This window comes from Xenopus laevis, chromosome 2L (assembly GCF_017654675.1).
Source record: "Xenopus laevis strain J_2021 chromosome 2L, Xenopus_laevis_v10.1, whole genome shotgun sequence".
In the NCBI taxonomy this organism is placed as follows: Eukaryota; Metazoa; Chordata; class Amphibia; order Anura; family Pipidae; genus Xenopus; species Xenopus laevis.
Genome location: NC_054373.1, coordinates 9919617 through 9940160, shown reverse-complemented (window position 1 = coordinate 9940160; position 20544 = coordinate 9919617). Strand labels below are relative to the sequence as shown.

At 40.4% G+C, this 20544-nt stretch overlaps 1 protein-coding gene across 1 annotated transcript in view; it reads right to left on the bottom strand.

Moving 5' to 3' along the window:
• Window positions 1-7285: 7285 nt before the first annotated feature.
• The window catches only part of tmprss2.9.L (transmembrane serine protease 2 gene 9 L homeolog), a 30443-nt gene continuing 17184 nt past the window's right edge, over window positions 7286-20544 (bottom strand). Inside the window, exons 10-12 of the mRNA XM_041581164.1 lie at window positions 16233-16328; window positions 9265-9407; window positions 7286-7531 (exon numbers count right to left, since the gene is read on the bottom strand). Of these exons, the coding sequence (XP_041437098.1) occupies window positions 7286-7531; window positions 9265-9407; window positions 16233-16328 (485 nt within the window). The remainder of the gene's footprint in view (window positions 7532-9264; window positions 9408-16232; window positions 16329-20544) is intronic.

Below are 20544 nucleotides of genomic sequence, written 5' to 3'. Positions count from 1 at the left end.
AGTAATTATCACACTATTTTAATCTTTTATCATGTGAAATATTAAATTGACGGTGCCAATGCAATACACAATTAAATGTCACACTCAAATGGCATGATATGTCCTAGTGTCAGTCTGCTTTGAAGCCCTGTCTGTTTTGCCAGTTATTGTACTTAAATGTATGGCTTTTTATTGCTAATAATCAGCATCCTCTTCTGAAATCTGAAGTAGCATTTTTGGTATTTAGATAGTGGCACAGCTAGATGTGTTTAGTGTCCTTGTAAGAGTTTGTGATAATATGGTGAGTTATTGCTTTTCTGTGTGCTTCAGCTCTACAGAAAAAAAAGGCTACAAACTCCACAGGTAAAATATAGAGCAGGTCACAAGTTGTAAAGGGGATCTAGGATGGTGCAAGCCGGTTGGAGGAGCCATATTGGAGATTCGACAGGTTTGCTGAGTGTGCACTTGCATGGCCAATGGTAAAGGGAGCTGGAAAGAATAATATAATTATGTTTAAAAGCAAATGTATAGTTTATAAAGATAAAAGATGGAACTGTGTTCAATTCTGAAAAACTGTTTGGCAGTGGGTCTAGAGACTGACTGGTTAAACAAGGAAGGCCACTGCCTGAAGAAACAGTAAATTGTCCAAATCTCAAAAAGAGTTAGAGTAAAGCAATACTCTAAGTTTATCTCCATACTACTCAGTAGAATATTATTAATTACAGCAAAATGGAGATAGAGGATAAATTATACAATGCCAGCGGATAATTAAACATGGAGTTTTCAACTATTCTGGGGGCTGTGTCACATTCGGCACCCTAAATCCAGAACCAGTGCTAGGCTCCCTGGTCTTGGCTCTAGCTTCTACCTAAAACAGCCTTTCACTTCGGGAGGAGCCCTCTGCTAATTGGATGCCACCAAGTCTTATTAAGAGAGGAGCAAAATTAAAGGTTCTGGATGAGCAAAGGGGCATGATTATTTACCAAGGATACTGGATGGAAGGCAGCACAGGTTGGAAGACAGACCAGACAATGCAGCGTAGACGGGCAGGCCGGGCCAGCACAAGCAGAGTTGAGAATAGTCAGGGTCGGTGGGTCGGTGCAGGCAGAGTTCTAGGAATGGTCAGACAGGCTAAGATCAGGATTGAAGAGCGTAGAATAGTCAGGCAGGTTCAGCTTGGAGAGGTCAGAATAAACAGGCAGGAAATGGTCAGGATACAGAGTTCAGAATAGTCAGGTAACAGTCCAGGTCAAACCAGTAAACAGCAGGATTCATGAAGAAAATACACCCAGAAAATTAGCAAATAGAAACAAACAATGGGCAATGAGTTTCCACTCAAAGCCTCTTTAAATACTTTGAATTTAGTGCCATTGCATGATGGTGTCATCACGCCGGTGCATAAACCCAGAAGCGCATGGCTGCGCACGCCATAGGAGAGCCGGCGCTGAACAAGGAAGGACGCATATGGCGGCCTTCCCCGCCGGCACCAGGGCAAGCCACTAGACCACCAGGGAAAGACTTTGTTACATTACCCCCCTCAAGGAGGGGCCACTGGACCCTCAAGCTTACCAGGAGACCTGGGATGGGACTGTCTCCTAAGGTTGTCAGCCTTGATATCAGATTTGGCCTGACTGTTTACCCACACTGAAGGGGGACATGATTGCTGGTGGACCTGTACAGCAAGTTTTAACATAGAAACATGGAAAAGTAAAATAACTTAAACATATCAGGTAACTTGAGACAGACAGAGGTTGGGTTAACAATCTCCACAATAGGATAAGGACCAATAAACCTGGGCCTTATCCAAAAGGCCCAATAATAACAAAAGAACAAAAAAACAAAGCTTTAGGTGTATATATATACATATCCTTCTCTTTATAAAGCAGTCTTATAGTAGTAGAGGCTATGTACCTACATATTTAGCCACTAAATGTGCTCTCCCTTATATACAAAATCACATACATTCAAACCTATTCTCATCCAAACTCCACCCCTGCCAAAGGGTAGTCACACCCTAGAGAAAGTCCCAGCCAATCAAGTTGATATCATATGATGACATGAAAACCTACAAGTTTGTAGTGTCCTGTAGATGGCAGTGTAGACCAACTAATGGTGTTTAAGATGTCCTGTGGGTGGCAGTGTTGCACAGACAGTGACTTCCATACCTGACCTTTATTCCCAGGGTCTCAAACCTGTTCTGACACCTTGAGGGTGTAAACAACATATCCTTTCATCCATTGCTGTTGGGATCCGCCCATGCCATTCCCTTCCTGGATTTTCCCTTTGTAGTTTCCTCACGTGGTGCCGGTCTGTTGACTCCTCTTTTGTCCATGATGGGAGTTCCTCATTTACACAATAGTGTTAAGAGATAGATATGAAAGCAATCGCCTTTTACTACAAGAAAACCTTTGTTTTTGTCAGTTGTTGCCCTGTGCCATCTGTGTTTATAGTGTACAATGCCCTGAGCCCAGAGTCACTGTTAAGTTTCAGTTATGAGATATGAGATATTACATTCCCCCATTTGTGTCTGAAGGACACACCACATTAGACAATCCTCATCGGACTTGTACTGATATCGGTGTAACATCCTTGTGCCAGAGATGATTCATGCTACACACTCATACATACACACAATCTTATCTAACTAGAGTTTTACCACAAATTAATAACAACAAACTTTAATACTAAAAATTAATACATATATAAGCAAAGACAAATGAAAATGAAATTAAAAATATTTGAAATCAATGCAGGCATATTACAAAGAACATGAAAATCGTATTTCAAGGAATCAGTGATACTTCTTTTAGGAATGACACATTGTTCCTTTGCGTGTCCAAACTTTTTGCAATTGCTGCAAGTCTCAGATGACTTATTATCATGGAGTCTCACTGGTAACAAGGTTTCTACTTTTGCAGAAGCAATTTTCATGCCTCTTTGTGCTTCCACTTTCAAACAGCGCACCAGGGCCGGAACTAGGGGTAGGCAGAGTAGGCGCCTGCCTAGGGAGCAATCATGGGGGGGAGCACTTTGCATGGCCTTTAATAGTTTTTCAATTTTATAAACCACCTGTTCCGACCCCCTCTTGTCCGTGATTCGTACTGCGGGCAGAAGTGCTCCCCACCTCCCTCTTGGCAGCTGCTGGCACAGGTACATATTTGTGGCAATATCTTGGCTTTTGCACAGGTAAACAGATGATTAGGGGCAATATGATGGATTTCTGACTGCTGCTGGCACAGGTACATATTTAGTAACAACATGATAGATTTTTGGCTGCTGGCAAAAGTATATATTTGGGGCAATATTGTGGATTTTTTGGCTGCTGTTGGCACAGATACAGATTGGGGGCAATATGAGGGATTGGCTGCTGCCGGCTCAGGTATATGGGGCAATATGGTGTCTGCTGGCTCAGGTACACAGATGTTTGGGTCAATATGATGGATTTTTAGCTCCTGCTGGCACAGGTACAAATTAGGGGCAATATCTGGCATTGGTACAGATTGGGTGTAACAATATGATGGATGTTTTGGCTTATGCTGGCACAGGTAGAGATTGGGAGCAATTTGAGGGATTGACTGCCGTTGGCACAGGTACAAATGGGGGCAATATGATAGATGTTGGCACAGGTACATGGAGCAATATGAATGGTAAGGTGGGAAATGGTAATGCAGGACCGGTTGGGGGGGCACTGATTGAAGCCCTTGCCTAGGGTGCCAAAATACCTTGGCCCAGCCCTGGAGCACACGGTTACCTTCTTGTGCAGAAACTGAGTAACACAGCACATATAGACTTGTAGCAAAGTCAAGATGCGGAAAACATTAGCAAAACTATGACAGGAGGTATGAGATAATTCATAATTGTATTAGCCTGACTTGAATGACCAAACAATGTATCCCACCAATGGCGCTTGGAATCTCCTTCTAACAGATTGAACACCCTTTTCAATTCACTCTGGTCATGGTGGATTACAATGGTGGCTTTGGCCTGATTTTGCTGTAGTTTCTTTAACAGCAATTCGTCATTGTCAAATTTCCCCTTTCCTAAATTTACAGTAATTCCTTCAGATTTATGGGGCTTTGGTACTAGAAATTTGCCGTAAAATTTGTTATTATTGGGACATTGTAACTCCATGTAAGAGTGCGGATTTCAGTAAAGTTACCTAATGTACACCATGCGCCTCTAGTTACTGGTGTTATGGCTGCACAGTCTTGGTTGGTTTTGATACACTGGTGGTCTGTCCCTTTATATATTTTCCCCATCAAGAACACATATGGAAGAATTCTTCCAACACTTTTCATCAATAACCTTGTACTGCCCTAGTGAGCATAGCACATCTTGATTTCTTTGAGGGCAGAGGGAAATGTCAACTTGCTCCCATACTTCTTGTTCCCTAATTGCATTGGGGTAATCTAACCTTGGATGTAATAGAGTATTTTCAACAGTTAAAATACCAATGGAGATGATCCTATACACAGAAGAAAACTGTTGGTCTGTGAAAGGTATTAGGGATGAGGCATAACAATTTTCAAAGTCATGATTGATACACCCAACCCATGCATTTGCCCACCATTTTGGGTTTGTGAAATTTATGTAAATTATGTAATTCGGGAGGTATAATGTCAATGTCTACCTTATTAAGCATACCAATCCCGCCCCAACTCCACCCAAAATTGTACCAAAAACATCCCTCTTAGTTCTGGTATTCATATTATGAAAGAACTCATAATTAGAGCTCACATTTTTCCTAATGTCTTTGGGGATCATCCAATTGTGCAGAGCATTGATATGGTTCAGTGTATAGGGTTCACAATTCTTATCATATGTCCTTATCAACCACTGAGAAAGATTAAAATGCCAGGTTGCAAATGTATACTTGACATTTTTAACAAGCACTTGTTTGGAGTCAAGATTGACCTGGAAAGGCTGTCCTTTGTAAAAAAAAGAGTATACCAACAAATGGTTACAGTAAATTGTAATTTTTATCATTGTTATTATTACCATGTATTTATAAAGCAACACCATATTCCACAGTATATACACTGATCATACAAGATTACAAAATAAATCAATTAGTAAGGGACACAAGAGGTAAAGAAAGCACTGCCCAAAAAATCAATCCAAAGGTTTTGGACAGTTCTTTTTTTTAACAATCTTAAAGTAAAGTACATTTCTTTTGGAATAAACTAAATGCCACTTGCAATTTCCATAGCAGGAGCCTACAATAACTGATCTTCTGTGTCTCCTCCTCCTGGGATGTTCTCTTTTCAGTTGTCCGGTAGGGAGAGGTTTCATAGATTGTTATGAACCATAAGCAGTGGTCACTGTTAGCTTAGTTCAAAATAAAATCTTTCAAATCAAATGCCGGGTATTGTTTAACTGTATATCTGCAAAAGAATAACAATTGATGGTGATAATGCAATGAACAGGTAAATATTACACTCCAGATATATCATCTGAATGCTAATTTTGGTTTATGCCACCCTATGCCAAAAATGTTTTATTTATCGAGTTGGAAAAAAAGCAATTTAGTCAGTTTAACTCTTTTTAAACTGAGAGTTATGAAATGCCAGCAAAATTATTAACTTTATTTTGGTAAAAATTGTACAGGTATGGGATCTGTTATCCAGAATGCTCAGGACTTGGGGTAAGCTAGACAAGTTATCTTTCCGTAATTTAGATCACCTGACCTTATATCTGCTAAAAAATAATTTACACAATAAATAAACCCAGTAGGATTGTTTGGCCAATAAGTATTCATTGTATCTTAGTTGGGATCAAGTACAAGGTATTGTTTTATTATACTGAGAATCATTTTGAAAAATTTGGGTGTACAAATAATGGATCCCATACCTCTACTCTACTCCAGATTTGCAGTTTGCTGCTCCAGAGTCATTAACTGGTCTTGTGTAACTTCCAAAGTACCATATACACTAAGGGGCATATTTATCAAGGGTCGAATTTGAAAAACTTTGAAATTCGACTTCAAAAAGACCAACCGAAATTAAGTCTAAGTTATTTTTGGCCGATTAGGTCTGTTTTCGATCAAATAGGTCCGTATTTGGCCGAATTCTAATCCAATCAATAGTGCTTTCAATTGAATTCGATTCAACGTTTTTCCCTCAAAGTCCAACAATTGGGGGCAGATTCACTAAGGGTCGAATTTCGAAGTAAAAAATACTTCGAAATTCGACCCTCGAATTGAAATCCTTCGACTTCGAATATCGAAGTCGAAGGATTTAGCGCTAAACGTTCGTTCGATCGATCGAAGGATTTTTCGTTCGATCGAACGATTAAATCCTTCGAATCGAACGATTCGAAGGATTTTAATCCAACGATCGAAGGAAAATCCTTCGATCAAAAAAAGTTTAGCAAGCCTATGGGGACCTTCCCCATAGGCTAACATTGACTTCGGTAGGTTTTATCTGCCGAAGTAGGGGGTCGAAGTTTTTTTTAAAGGGAAAGTACTTCGACTATCGAATGGTCGAATAGTCAAACGGTTTTTCGTTCGAATCGTTCGAATCGAAGTCGAAGGTCGTAGTCGAAGGTCGAAGTAGCCCATTCGATGGTCGAAGTACCCAAAAAATACTTCGAAATTCAAAGTATTTTTCATTCGAATCCTTCACTCGAGCTTAGTGAATCGGCCCCTTGACTCCAAATAGGTTGTAGGAGGTCCCCCATAGGCTAAAACAGCAATTCGGCAAATTTTATATGGCGAATGGTCAAATTCGAATTTTTAAAGAGAAAGTACATAATAAATTTTGATATTGGAATTTATGAATTTTTTTCAAATTCAAATCGAATTTGGACTATTCCCTAGTCGGTGTACACAAAAAATAGCTTGAAATTCTAATTTTTTTACATTTTTCGAAAATTCACCTCAACCTAGTCCCACTCAACACTCCTTGGTGGAGCCTGTGCTTCTCAGATAAATAGCCCTGAGTATCTAACACTCCTTGAGTGACCTATGAAAGTGAGTTAGCCTATCACTAACTAGACCTTACCTATCTAGGCTCCACTTCACTCTTCCTGCCTGCTCAGGTAAGGGGACTGGCAAAATGGACCCTGAGCACATCTGCTCAGCTTATATATTATGACACAGTGCCACCTAGTGGCTAAACTCAGGAAAGATAGGTTTATGCTGTGAAGAAGAGTCTAGCTCCTGTCAGAGCCGTTTTTGGGTAAGGAGCTGCCTGATGGCATGGCAACTGGTGTTTGGGCTATCTGTGCATCAATCAAGGAGAATCCTAATTTGAAAAAATGGGCAGGCAGTTTTGACCCGGGCAACCCCTTCTGAATACCGGGCTTTCTAGGTTAAAACAGGACTAGTGGCAACCATTTTCACATAATATGTATAATGTAATTTTTTCACCACACAGTGACGTGCAGTGATATTTCTTACCTTCATCTGTAAATATATCCATTCTAAGAATACAGTCACGTTCCCATATACCCCAGGTATATTGGCCTGACCACAATCAAATCCCCAGCTGGCATCTCCAACAAGCCACCAACGAGCGTTTGTGAAGGTTACTAAAGGTCCTCCATTATCTCCCTATTGATATAAATCAGATAATGCAGAAACTATGTTATTGTGCAAGTATTTGTTTTTTAATTTTTGAACTTGTAAAGAGGCACCATTTATTTTATATTTCCCAGTGGACAAAAAGTGGCAGTACTTAGAAGACTCCACAAGCAAGCCCTCTAATTAGAGGTGGATTGAATAACTGCCATAGCCTATTAAATATTCTATGCTTTCTAAGCTTCAGGATCACATTGAGCAGAAAGTCTTATACCTCAAATAACTAAAACTTTTTATTCAAATTAGTAAACAATTAGCCTCTCGATTGTGCATTGTATCAAGCAGTTAAAACATTACTCTGTCTAGAACATGTTATCTGTAAATACAGACAAGGTTTAAAGCACAAAAAACATTTTACCTTTTTCTCTATCATGCACCTTAAAGTTAAGGTAAGTTATATTTATTGAGTCAGAGGGTACCAATTTGTTATGAATCACTAGGTGAATACATTTTTTTGGGGTGGTTCCCTGGCCACGGTATATTCTGTGGGAGCACTGTGCCATAATTTCTCAATGTGTCCACACCCAGGGCACAAATGAGCATTCACCCCCAAATCTCACCCCAACTGGCCTTCAGGTTGGGTACCCTTAGCTCAAAAAAGGTTACATAAATATAGTATATAGAAACATTGGGGTAACAGTCACCCTGCTATAGTTCCAGGGGTACCCAGGGCACAGATAAACACTCACCCCAAATCTCCCCCTAACTGGCCTTCAGGCTGGGCCCCCTTAGCTCATAACAAGGTTAGAGAGATATAGAAACATTGGGGTAACATTCACCCTGCTATAGTTCCAGGGGTACCTGGGGCAGGAAATGCTGCTATAAAAATCTTATACTGATAATTCTTAGAGCCCTTTTGTTAAAGGAATTGTTCAGTGTGAAAATAAAAACTGGGTAAATGGATAGCCTGTGCAAAATAAAAAATGTATCTAATATAGTTAGTTAGGCAAACATGTAATATATAAAGCCTGGGGTGACTGGATGTGTAACATAATAGCCAGAACACTACTTCCTGCTTTGCAGCTCTCTTGGTATCCACTGACCAGGAAGCAACCAATCAGTGATTGAGTGATGGGGGGGGCACATGGGGCATAACTGTTGCTTTTGAATCTGAGCTGAATGCTGAGGATCAATTACAAACTCACTGAACAGTTATGTCCCATGTGGCCCCCCTTATAGTCGCTGACTAACTCAGAGTTAGAGAGCTGAAAAGCAGGAAGTAGTGTTCTGGCTATTATGTTAGACATCCAGTCACTCCAGCCTTTATACATTACATTTTTGGCTAACTAACTATATTAGATACATTTTTTAATTTGCACAGCCTATCTATTTACCCAGTTTTTATTTTTACACTGAACAATTCCTTTAAGATGTGTACTAATGGGTGGCTCTCATGTCATGTGACATGATCTTTGTCTGCTAATGCAGAAGTGCTAATTAGGTTAGGCTAGAAGCAAGACAAGCATGGTGCCTGTGTGCAGTTTCTCCTCTGTCTAAAACAAAGCTGGAAGCCCACGTGAGATTGAACTACACTACAGCAACAGAGGACAATTCTGACATTTCCAGCTGAAAATCAGAAAATGATTATTTCTGTCAATAGAATAAAATGAAATATGTTACATAATGATTATTTCTTACATGATGTATGATACGCCCCTAATAAATATAAATATGTTATAGTTTATTGCAAACTGGGATGAATTTACCTGGCAAGTATCTCTTACTTCTGAAAGATAACCAGCACATAGCATTGAAGATGTTATTCTTCCATTATGTAAATTACTATAATTACATTTGTTTGAGTCAACTACTAGTACTTGTGCATATCTCAGGTATGTAGACGTGCTACCTGTAATTAAAAAAATAAGTAAACACAGCATATTTGACAAGTTTAGGAGACAATACCTGTAAATGATAAAGATATTAGACGTCACTGAGGGGTTCTGTGACCATATAAAGGCGCAAGGCTGGAGGCTGAGTTATACAGGGAAATCTGAGTATCACTCATGTATTATAAGGGATAATGTACCCCCTACTGTAAATGATAAGGATATTAGAAGTCACTGAGGGGTTGTTCTGTGACCATATAAAGACACAAGGCTGCAGGCTGAGTTATACAGGGAACTCTGAGTATCACTCATGTATTATAAGGGATAATGTACCCCCTACTGTAAATGATAAGGATATTAGAAGTCACTGAGGGGTTGTTCTGTGACCATATAAAGACACAAGGCTGCAGGCTGAGTTATACAGGGAACTCTGAGTATCACTCATGTATTATAAGGGATAATGTACCCCCTACTGTAAATGATAAGGATATTAGAAGTCACTGAGGGGTTGTTCTGTGACCATATAAAGGCACAAGGCTGCAGGCTGAGTTATACAGGGAACTCTGAGTATCACTCATGTATTATAAGGGATAATGTACCCCCTACTGTAAATGATAAGGATATTAGATGTCACTGAGGGGTTGTTCTGTGACCATATAAAGGCACAAGGCTGCAGGCTGAGTTATACAGGGAACTCTGAGTATCACTCATGTATTATAAGGGATAATGTACCCCCTACTGTAAATGATAAGGATATTAGAAGTCACTGAGGGGTTGTTTTGTGACCATATAAAGGCGCAAGGCTGGAGGCTGAGTTATACAGGGAAATCTGAGTATCACTCATGTATTATAAGGGATAATGTACCCCCTACTGTAAATGATAAGGATATTAGAAGTCACTGAGGGGTTGTTCTGTGACCATATAAAGGCACAAGGCTGCAGGCTGAGTTATACAGGGAACTCTGAGTATCAGTCATGTATTATAAGGGATAATGTACCCCCTATTGTAAATGATAAGGATATTAGATGTCACTGAGGGGTTCTGTGACCATATAAAGGCGCAAGGCTGGAGGCTGAGTTATACAGGGAAATCTGAGTATCACTCATGTATTATAAGGGATAATGTACCCCCTACTGTAAATGATAAGGATATTAGAAGTCACTGAGGGGTTGTTCTGGGACCATATAAAGGCACAAGGCTGCAGGCTGAGTTATACAGGGAACTCTGAGTATCGCTCATGTATTATAAGGGATAATGTACCCCCTACTGTAAATGATAAGGATATTAGAAGTCACTGAGGGGTTCTGTGACCATGTAAAGGCGCAAGGCTGGAGGCTAAGTTAACTACAAATATATCCAAGATATATGCCCCAAGGCTCAATTTATAGTTAAAATATACATTTTTATTTCAATTTACATAAAAAATGGTACATACTGACCCATGAAATAAAACTTTGGAAATTAATTTTAACTGTGGGATAGACAGATTACCCGAAGCATGGATTCTAGAATGGCCTATTTTCACCCTTATCATAGAAACTGCTGTCCCTGTCTCAATGAGTCATGGAACATAGAGTAACTGACTTCACTAAGGTTATATTTATATACTTATTTTGTTGGCACCTTTTTTGTAAAATGCCTGCAAAAGTAAACTCGAACACCACTGTCAAAATTGCAAATGTTAAGAGATCTGCACTCTACAAGTAAAGTCTTTAACACACAGCGAGTCATTTACTGTGACCCTAGATGCAACTGAAAAAAAGGGTACAAAAGCAAAATTGCCTGCCCTAAGGCCCATCTATGTTCCCTAACTTAAAGGCATTCTGTCATTATTTTTATGATTAATATTTATTTCTAAATTACATTGTTTATACTGCAAATAATTCACTCTACAATATAAAATTTAATTCCTGAACCAACAAGTGTATTTTTTTAGTTGTAATATTGGTGTGTAGGTGCATCTCAGGTCATTTTGCCTGGTCATGTGCTTTCAGAAAGAACCAGCACTTTAGGATGGAACTGCTTTCTGGCAGGCTGTTGTTTCTCCTACTCAATGTAACTGAATGTGTCTCAGTGAGACCTGGATTTTACTATTGAGTGCTGTTCTTAGATCTACCAGGCAGCTGTTATCTTGTGTTAGGGAGCTGTTATCTGGTTACCTTCCCATTGTTCTGTTGTTAGGCTGCTGGGGGGGGAAAGGGAGGGGGTGATATCAATTCAACTTGCAGTAAAGCAGTAAAAAGTGACTGAAGTTTATTAGAGCACAAGTCACATGACTGGGGGCAGCTAGGAAACTGACAATATGTCTAGCCCCATGTCACATTTTCAAAATTAAATATAAAAAATCTGTTTGCTCTTTTAGAAAAAGGATTTCAGTGCAGAATTCTGCTGGAGCAGCACTATTAACTGATGCATTTTGAAAAAATAGATATCGGATAACTTTGACGTAGTTGGCCAGCTTAAATATATTGCAATATATGGACAAACAAGCCCTGTTTTGCTTAAAGGGTAAGGCATTTTTTAGTAGCAGTATGCACAAAATGTCTCAATGTCTTAAATATATTGATAATGGGTTGAGTGCAGAGGACACTTGCATTTGTCTATATATATATATATATATATATATATATATATATATATATATATATATATACATTCAAAGTCCTAACGCACACCATCCATGAGAGACTCCAATGATTAGTCACATACCTGGGTACTACGCTGAAAATAGCTGCATTATCCAATTTCCACTGACAAAAGGTGCACACCAGGATTTTTCAGTTTAAAACTCCATATTTATTAAATAGATTTAAAACAGGAACCGGCCAACGTTTCGGTCTTTTTCTAAGACCTTTATCAAGACCCTGTTCACAGTAAAACATCAGTGTTTAAATACCTAAACACATGACACTCACCCCTTTGTGCACGCCCACATGATTATGTGAAAAAAGGAAACACCTGCACCAAAAAAGAGCAGAGAAGAATTAAGCACATTGTGGCAAGTATGTACAGATTGCATGAACACTTCAATATAAGCAGAGAATAAATACATTGAGGATATAGATTTTTGCAACTTTGTATCCAAACCGTTAGCGTTGCTCAAGGAAGCATAAGTAGGAGCAGTATTCATTTAAGCCTAAAGGGGCTATAGTGTTTAATTTGCTTATCCAGAACACTTCCCGCTGAAGTAATATTTTAGACCTGTCACCCCCACGTTTCAGGGGTGGAATATGGTCAATAGCTATATACTTAAAAGTGGGTAATCTGTGATTCAGTTCCAAAAAATGCTTTGCAACAGGTTTGTTGGTGGTCCCGTCCCTAAATGCTGTACTGATGGCGGACCGATGCCCATCCATTCGTAATCTTAGGGTCTGGTCTGTCTTCCCCACATAAGCAAGACCGCAGGGACAGGTGATTAAATAAACCACATGCGTGGTAGTGCAGGTAATGTGATGTCTAATAGACAGGCGCTTGCCTGTTTGGGGAAAGATGTGCCAGGAGACATATATCTGCATGACGTACAGCATGGACAGCGAAAGCAGCCAAGCTTTAGATCACGTAACCAACCACCAGGGTTCTTTGTATAGCAGTCAATTGGGTCACTCTTAACAAGCAAATCCCACGAGGCTGGGATTGCCGCGGTCAGGAAGGCTTTGGAGGAATCTAACTCCTATGTAGGCCCTCCCATTCCTTTTGTGCTTGAATTGTTGGAGTTAGCATTAACTTTGAACTACTTTAAATTTGAAAGCAATTTCTATCTACAGGTGGCCGGAACGGCGCCCTCATATGCCAATCTGTATATGCACTTATACGAGCAAAAAATACTTATCCCCCGTTTTGGGGACAAAATGCTGTTTTTTCATCGTTATATCGATGATATGATCATCCTGTGGGGTGGATCTGCAGAGGAGTTTATGGGTATGATTAATTATTTAAATTCACTGGACAGTCCAGTTAGATTCACATGCGAAATTAACTCAAAGAAATTACATTTCCTTGATATTGAGTTATCTTTGAATGATCATGGCCTTACCTATACCCTCTTCAGAAAGCCCACCGATAAAAATGTGCTGTTACACTATGGAAGCTGCCATTCGCCCACCATGAAGCGATCCCTTCCCATCTCTCAATTTTGTAGGGTGATTCGTAATAACTCCTCAGAACAACAAACTGAATTACAGCTACGTGAGATGTGGGCTCGCTTCAAAGATCGCGGCTATCCAGACAAGGTACTGGACAAGGCCCTTGCGATAGCAAGTAATAGGTCTAGTGGTGTAAGTGAGACTAAGAAAACTAATTCGAGGCTGGTTTTCACTACCACTTACAATCCAAGCACCAGTATAGTCAACAAGGGGGTGAGGGACCATTGGAAAATTATAGAGGCAGACTCTGATTTACGTAGACTGACTTCTAGTCCCCCAATAATGTGTTATAAAAGAGGCACGAATCTTAGGGATTTGCTTGTTAAGAGTGACCCAATTGACTGCTATACAAAGAACCCTGGTGGTTGGTTACGTGATCTAAAGCTTGGCTGCTTTCGCTGTCCATGCTGTACATCATGCAGATATATGTCTCCTGGCACATCTTTCCTTCATCCCCAAACAGGCAAGCGCCTGTCTATTAGACATCACATTACCTGCACTACCACGCATGTGGTTTATTTAATCACCTGTCCCTGCGGTCTTGCTTATGTGGGGAAGACAGACCAGACCCTAAGATTACGAATGGATGGGCATCGGTCCGCCATCAGTACAGCATTTAGGGACGGGACCACCAACAAACCTGTTGCAAAGCATTTTTTGGAACTGAATCACAGATTACCCACTTTTAAGTATATAGCTATTGACCATATTCCGCCCCTGAAACGTGGGGGTGACAGGTCTAAAATATTACTTCAGCGGGAAGCGTTCTGGATACGCAAATTAAACACTATTGCTCCTTTAGGCTTAAATGAATACTGCTCCTACTTATGCTTCCTTGAGCAACGCTAATGGTTTGGATACAAAGTTGCAAAAATCTATATCCTCAATGTATTTATTCTCTGCTTATATTGAAGTGTTCATGCAATCTGTACATACTTGCCACAATGTGCTTAATTCTTCTCTGCTCTTTTTTTGGTGCAGGTGTTTCCTTTTTTCACATAATCATGTGGGCGTGCACAAAGGGGTGAGTGTCATGTTTTTAGGTATTTAAACACTGATGTTTTACTGTGAACAGGGTCTTGATAAAGGTCTTAGAAAAAGACCGAAACGTTGGCCGGTTCCTGTTTTAAATCTATTTAATAAATATGGAGTTTTAAACTGAAAAATCCTGGTGTGCACCTTTTGTCAGTGGAAATTATATATATACTGTATATATAGGGCCAAGCTTTAATTAAACCAAAATACATCAACAAATTTCTTATTTTGCTAGTTATCTGCTGAACTAAGCCCATTGATGGGAGTTATTGGTTTCCCATTAATCTTGTTCAGTTATTGGTCTCCTGTGAGTGGTTATTTATGTTAGGAGATTGGTAGATTCCTAGATCTCACTAGATGGTTGCACTGCACAAAAACATTCCCAGAACCATGCTCTCCTCGCTAGCTGATTAGAATAGGTTGGTCAGGTACCTGCAGGCAATCACCACAATAGGTTATCTAACACAGCTAATCTAAAACTGCTAGAGTAAAGCTAAAGATTAGGGATGTCGCGGACTGTTCGCCGGCGAACTTGTTCGCGCGAACATCGACCGTTCGCGTCCGCCGAATGTTCGCGAACGTAACGCAACGTTCGCCAATTTGGGTTCGCCTTAGCTGACGCTTTATTTTGCCATTTCTCCCCCAGACCAGCAGATACATGGCAGCCAATCAGGAAGCTTTCCCTCCTGGACCACCCCCACACCCCCTGGACCACTCCCCTTCCATATATAAACTGAAGCCCTGCAGCGTTTTTTCATTCTGCCTGTGTGTGCTTGGAAGAGCTAGTGTAGGGAGAGAACTGTTAGTGATTTGAGGGACAGTTGATAGTAACTTTGCTGGCTAGTAATCTACTTGATACTGCTCTGTTATTGGAGGGACAGAAGTCTGCAGGGATTTGAGGGACATTTTAGGTTAGGTAGCTTTGCTGGCTAGTAATCTACCTTCTACTGCAGTGCTCTGTATGTAGCTGCTGTGGGCAGCTGTCTGTCCTGCTGCTGATCTCTCATCTGCATCTGTTCTTCAAACCACTGCCACCTAGCTGTGTGAGCTTTTTCACATTCTGTCTAAATAGCAATAATAATACCGTCTCCAGAAACACCACCTGAGTGACGTAGTGTGATTTCTGCCCTTTACAGCACAAAACGCAGCGCTGTGTCAACAATGGATTTTTTAGAAACATATTTGCCCTTGATCCCCCTCTGGCATGCCACTGTCCAGGTCGTTGCACCCTTTAAACAACTTTAAAATCATTTTTCTGGCCAGAAATGTCTTTTCTAGCTTTTAAAATTCGCCTTCCCATTGAAGTCTATGGGGTTCGCAACGTTCGCGAACCGTTCGCATTTTTGTCCGGACGTTCGCGAACATGTTCGCGAACATTTTTTCCGATGTTCGCTACATCCCTACTAAAGATAGCCATACAGTGAAATATCCGCTTGTTTGTTGAGGTCACCAAATAAGCTAGTCTTTTCCCGATATGCCCACCTTCAGATCACAACACAGATGCTGACTTTGGTCTGAAGGTTCCAAAGTCTGCCTCGGTATGGCCACCTTGTGAATGACCACCTTAAGTTACCACCATATAATTACAGTTTTTAGACATAGAATAATGATTTTTAAATTGATTTAGGAAATCTGAGGATTATTAAAGTGAAATAATTTTTTCTTACTTGCCTCGTTGGTCCTACCCCAACCAGATATCCAACATGTGGTGTCAGCACCCCAATACATTCCATAGTTGGGTAAGCACACTGGTTGAGTGTAATCTGCAAAAAAAATAAGCTAAAATGATATGGTTTGCATTTTCTTTTTCTGCTAAGCAGTGCCAGCATTTACTATTAAGATTTAGAGCTATTATACAGGCACATATATATTAAATAGTAGGAGAAAGAGGCAGATGAATGGACTGTGAGGGTGAATAGATCAGTTTCCATGGGCAGAGATGAGGCTGCAGTGCTTGAGGACTGGGCAAAGCCACAAGCAGCAGTGAGGAAGACTCAGCACAGGTAAGTACCTTGGTGTTCTGTGAGTGAATGTGGAAGGGGCTGTTACTGAATGTAGGGATAACTCTAAGTAAAGTGTAGTTAGACAGGAAGATGAAGATGTTAAGAAGCCAGTCATAAGAGAGAGAGTGAAACCTGTTGGGGGAAAAGTGACAAATATGAATGTTCTGTTAATGCAATTGAACCTGTGAGTAACATTATGATGTTAAGGGAACACAGTACTGGGGCCCCTGGGAGCCCTACATCAGTAAGATACTTCTCAGGGGAAAGTTTGCCTGTGAGTGGAGAGGCACCATAGAACAGGCAGTCAGCAGCTCTGTAATGCCTGCATCTAGGATAGGTTGGTGTGTCCTTGATACATGCACAATGGAGTTGCATTTTTAGTGTTGGTACTGAGCAGTCAAATGCCAAACAAAACTTTTGCAATGGCCATATTGGTGCTTCCATTATTGGAAAAAATACCAGCCTTCTATATTTTTATTTTTCCTATTGATAACTTTGGCATGAAGCAACATTTTGACCGGCCAGGTAGCAACCCTATTGACACACAGGAACAATGAAAATCTGATATGAGTCTTCTTGCTGCTCCTTTGTGTGAAGGCCTACATAGTGCATTCCCTTTGGTGTCCATCTTGCTGCACCCAGCACCAGGAAGTATACAGGCAGAGGAAGCAAGTTGCCATTTTGCTATTCCAAGCTCAAAAGAAGGCTACTATTACTGTAAAAGACACTGGCATTTTTAAGGGGACAGGGCACTGTATAATATTAAAGGTCTATAACTAAGGTGATGGTACTACTGGATAGCACTGAGTTGATGAAACTAATAAAGCTTGCAGAAGAACAAGAAATAAAGAGAAGAAATGAGAAAATATAAAAGGAAGTCTTACAATATGTTTTAATAACTATACTTTTGCCAGTGCCTAAAACGAGAAACGGCTACCTAGAGGTAGAGAAAATACGCTCTGAACGGAAAACTCTAGAGAAACTAATTTCTATAACCCAAAAGCAAATTGGACCTCTTTCTGAGGTGTATACTAACAGGAGGAGGTTTGAGGAATTACAAAGAGTTTACATGTCTAAATAGCCAGTTTATTCTTTTTCATCCTTCTCTGACAGAGATAAGGTCGATAAGCTGCTATCCAAAAGGACTTCAGGTGCTCAGATAAATGCACATGAGATAAATTATGTGGATGGCAAAACTAAAAAAAGAAAACTCTTGTCTTTTTGGAGAAAGAATTTAATTTTCTCTTTTCCAAACTACATGACTACAACTTCAACTTCAATCCTCCCCAGCAGTCTGTCAGGCAAATGTGTCTGTCCAGAAAACTGGGACTTCTGCCCCTGTGCAGAGTGCTTCATTTGCCTTTGGCCAGGAGAAAGGAAAGTTTAATAAAACAGAATGTGTGTGTGCAGGTGGGTGCGAGTGTTAGTGTGAAAGGAGAAGCCACTTTTATGCAGTGTGTAAGGGATTGTTTTTAAAGTATATTTCTAATAAATGATGTTATACTATTTTAGATTTATATCTTTCTGTAGGGACCCATAGGGTTAATTCCCTTCCGGTCGGAGCCTTATGGTGCAGAAACCCTGTTTGGGACTAACTACAGGGTTTCCTAAGGGGCAGAGCCCTTGTGTTGGTGCACCATGGCTGATCCCAAAGGAAGCCACAAGGTGTCGCTGTGCACCACTATGAAAGGAGATTGCCATGTGCTCACAGCCATTACTGCTGGAGGATTTCTGCTGACTGTACTTCACTAAGGAGATAGTGATTTCAACTGCCACTATGTAGAAGCAGGAGGCCTCTGAGGCTGGGGAAGGCGACCCCATGCCTGGGAGCAAGACCAGGAAGGTCGAAAGCTCCAGATCTCCAAAACTGAACTGTGTGTGCTCATGCTATAAGCAGTGCTGGGAGCTCTAGTTCAGCAATGGATTTATAGAAGCTGCATTTATGGGTAGGGATGGGCAAATTTGACCCCTTTCGTTTCGGCAAAAATTCGCCGGCAGCAAAATGTCGCGGACGCCCATTAAAGTCTATGTGCGTCAAAAAATTTTAGTCGCGTGGCAAATTTTTTTTTTGACACCACAAGTCTATGGGTGGGTCTATGGGTGTCATTTCTGCGGTGAAACAAGGTGAAACAATTAGCCCATCCCTATTTATGGGATAAAGATTCTCATGACTGTGGATGTCTGTTTCCACTCTGTGTGAGCCTGCCAGCTCTATGTGTGAGCCCTCGGGTGAGTCTGCCTGGGGAGAATAGAGGAAAGGGTAAGGATCCAGTGGGGGTTCTATGGTGTCACAGACTTTTTGTGTGCCTGCCATGAGGGAGCCAGTACCTAACCGGAGGGAAAGATATTTTGGGCAGCTAGCGCTGCCTGGGACCAATTGTGCTCATTTGGGAATAAGGGGACTGAGACTTTGATGTGCCAATGAGTAGTGCGGGACTTTGCCTGGCATGGAGGGCCAGGATGGGACTAGCACAGGGAGCCTTTGCTATTTAAACAGCAAGCGACTGCCTCCTATGTTTTTTTATATCACTTGTCTCTCTCTGCAGGGAAAAAACTCTGTCAGGGGAAATTTAAAACATATGCTTTTCAACAACTTTTCCAAGGGGTATAAAGTTACAAAATACTTGATTTCATTGCAAATAATAATACTGTGCGTTTGTGCCAACGTGATTGTATGCATAACTGATTTTGCCAAACAAATTTAATTGCCTTTTATGAGAAGGTGAGCAACAACCTTAACTCTGGGATGGCAGTGAGTGTGATCTACTTAGACTTTGCTAAAGTATTTGATACAGTGCCACACAGAAGCTTACTGTTTAAATTATGAAATGTTGGCCTGGAATAAAGTATTTGTACCTGGATAGAGAATTCAATGGGTTTTAAAGAAAATTTTTACATGCGACAATTTATTACGCAGGTGACACTCCAAATCTATTAAGGTCAACGGGTGTTTTTTCTTATGGTGATTTGTCTCTGCGACTTTTTTTGTCACTGCAAATTTTTCCGCAGTGAACTTTTCTGCAGTTTCGTAAAGCAAATCCATGACCGGCAAAGAAATTCACTCATTACTAATGGTAAATGGAACATTTTCTAATCAGAGTGGAGTACTACAGGGCTCTGTACTTTTTAACTTGTTTATTAATGACCTGGAGGAGGGCATTGAAAGAACTATTAAAAGTTTCTATTTTTGCTGATGATACACAATTGTTGATAAATGCAGGTTATGCACTTTGGGAAAAATAATATAAATGCAAGTTATATACTAAATGGCAGTGTGTTGGGAGTTTCCTTAAATGAGAAGGATCTTGGGGTTTTGGTAGATAACAAGTTGTCTAATTCTGGGCAGTGTCATTCTGTGGCTACTAAAGCAAATAAAGTTCTGTCTTGTATAAAAAAGGGCATTAACTCAAGGGATGAAAACATAATTATACCTCTTTATAGGTCCCTGGTGAGGCCTCATCTGGAGTATGGGGGCAGTTTTGGACTCCAGTCCTTAAGAGGGATATAAATGAGCTGGAGAGAGTGCAGAGACTAAGTGCAACTAAACTGGTTAGAGGGAGGGAAGAGTTAAATTATGAGGGGAGACTGACAAGGTTGGGGCTGTTCTCTGGAAAAAAAGCGCTTGCGAGGGGACATGATTAGACTTTACAAGTACATTAGAGGACATTATAGACAAATAACAGGGGACCTTTTTGTTTTCCTCATAAAAAGGATCATTGCACCAGAGGAAAACTTCACAGGATGTTAGTTATCCAACATAAAGGTTTGTTAATTTGGTTTGGTCTTTTATTTTGAAATAAAGAAAAATTCCTATATATTAGGCACCTGTCTAGCACCAACTCCTATTATTGAAGGGAATTGAGAGCTGAGCTATTTCTTCAAATCCTTGCATTCTGATTTGTTTATTTTAAGTTTCCATGTAAACCAGCACAGTTTAACGGTATATCTACAAGTAACCCACTTGTATGTGTGTCTG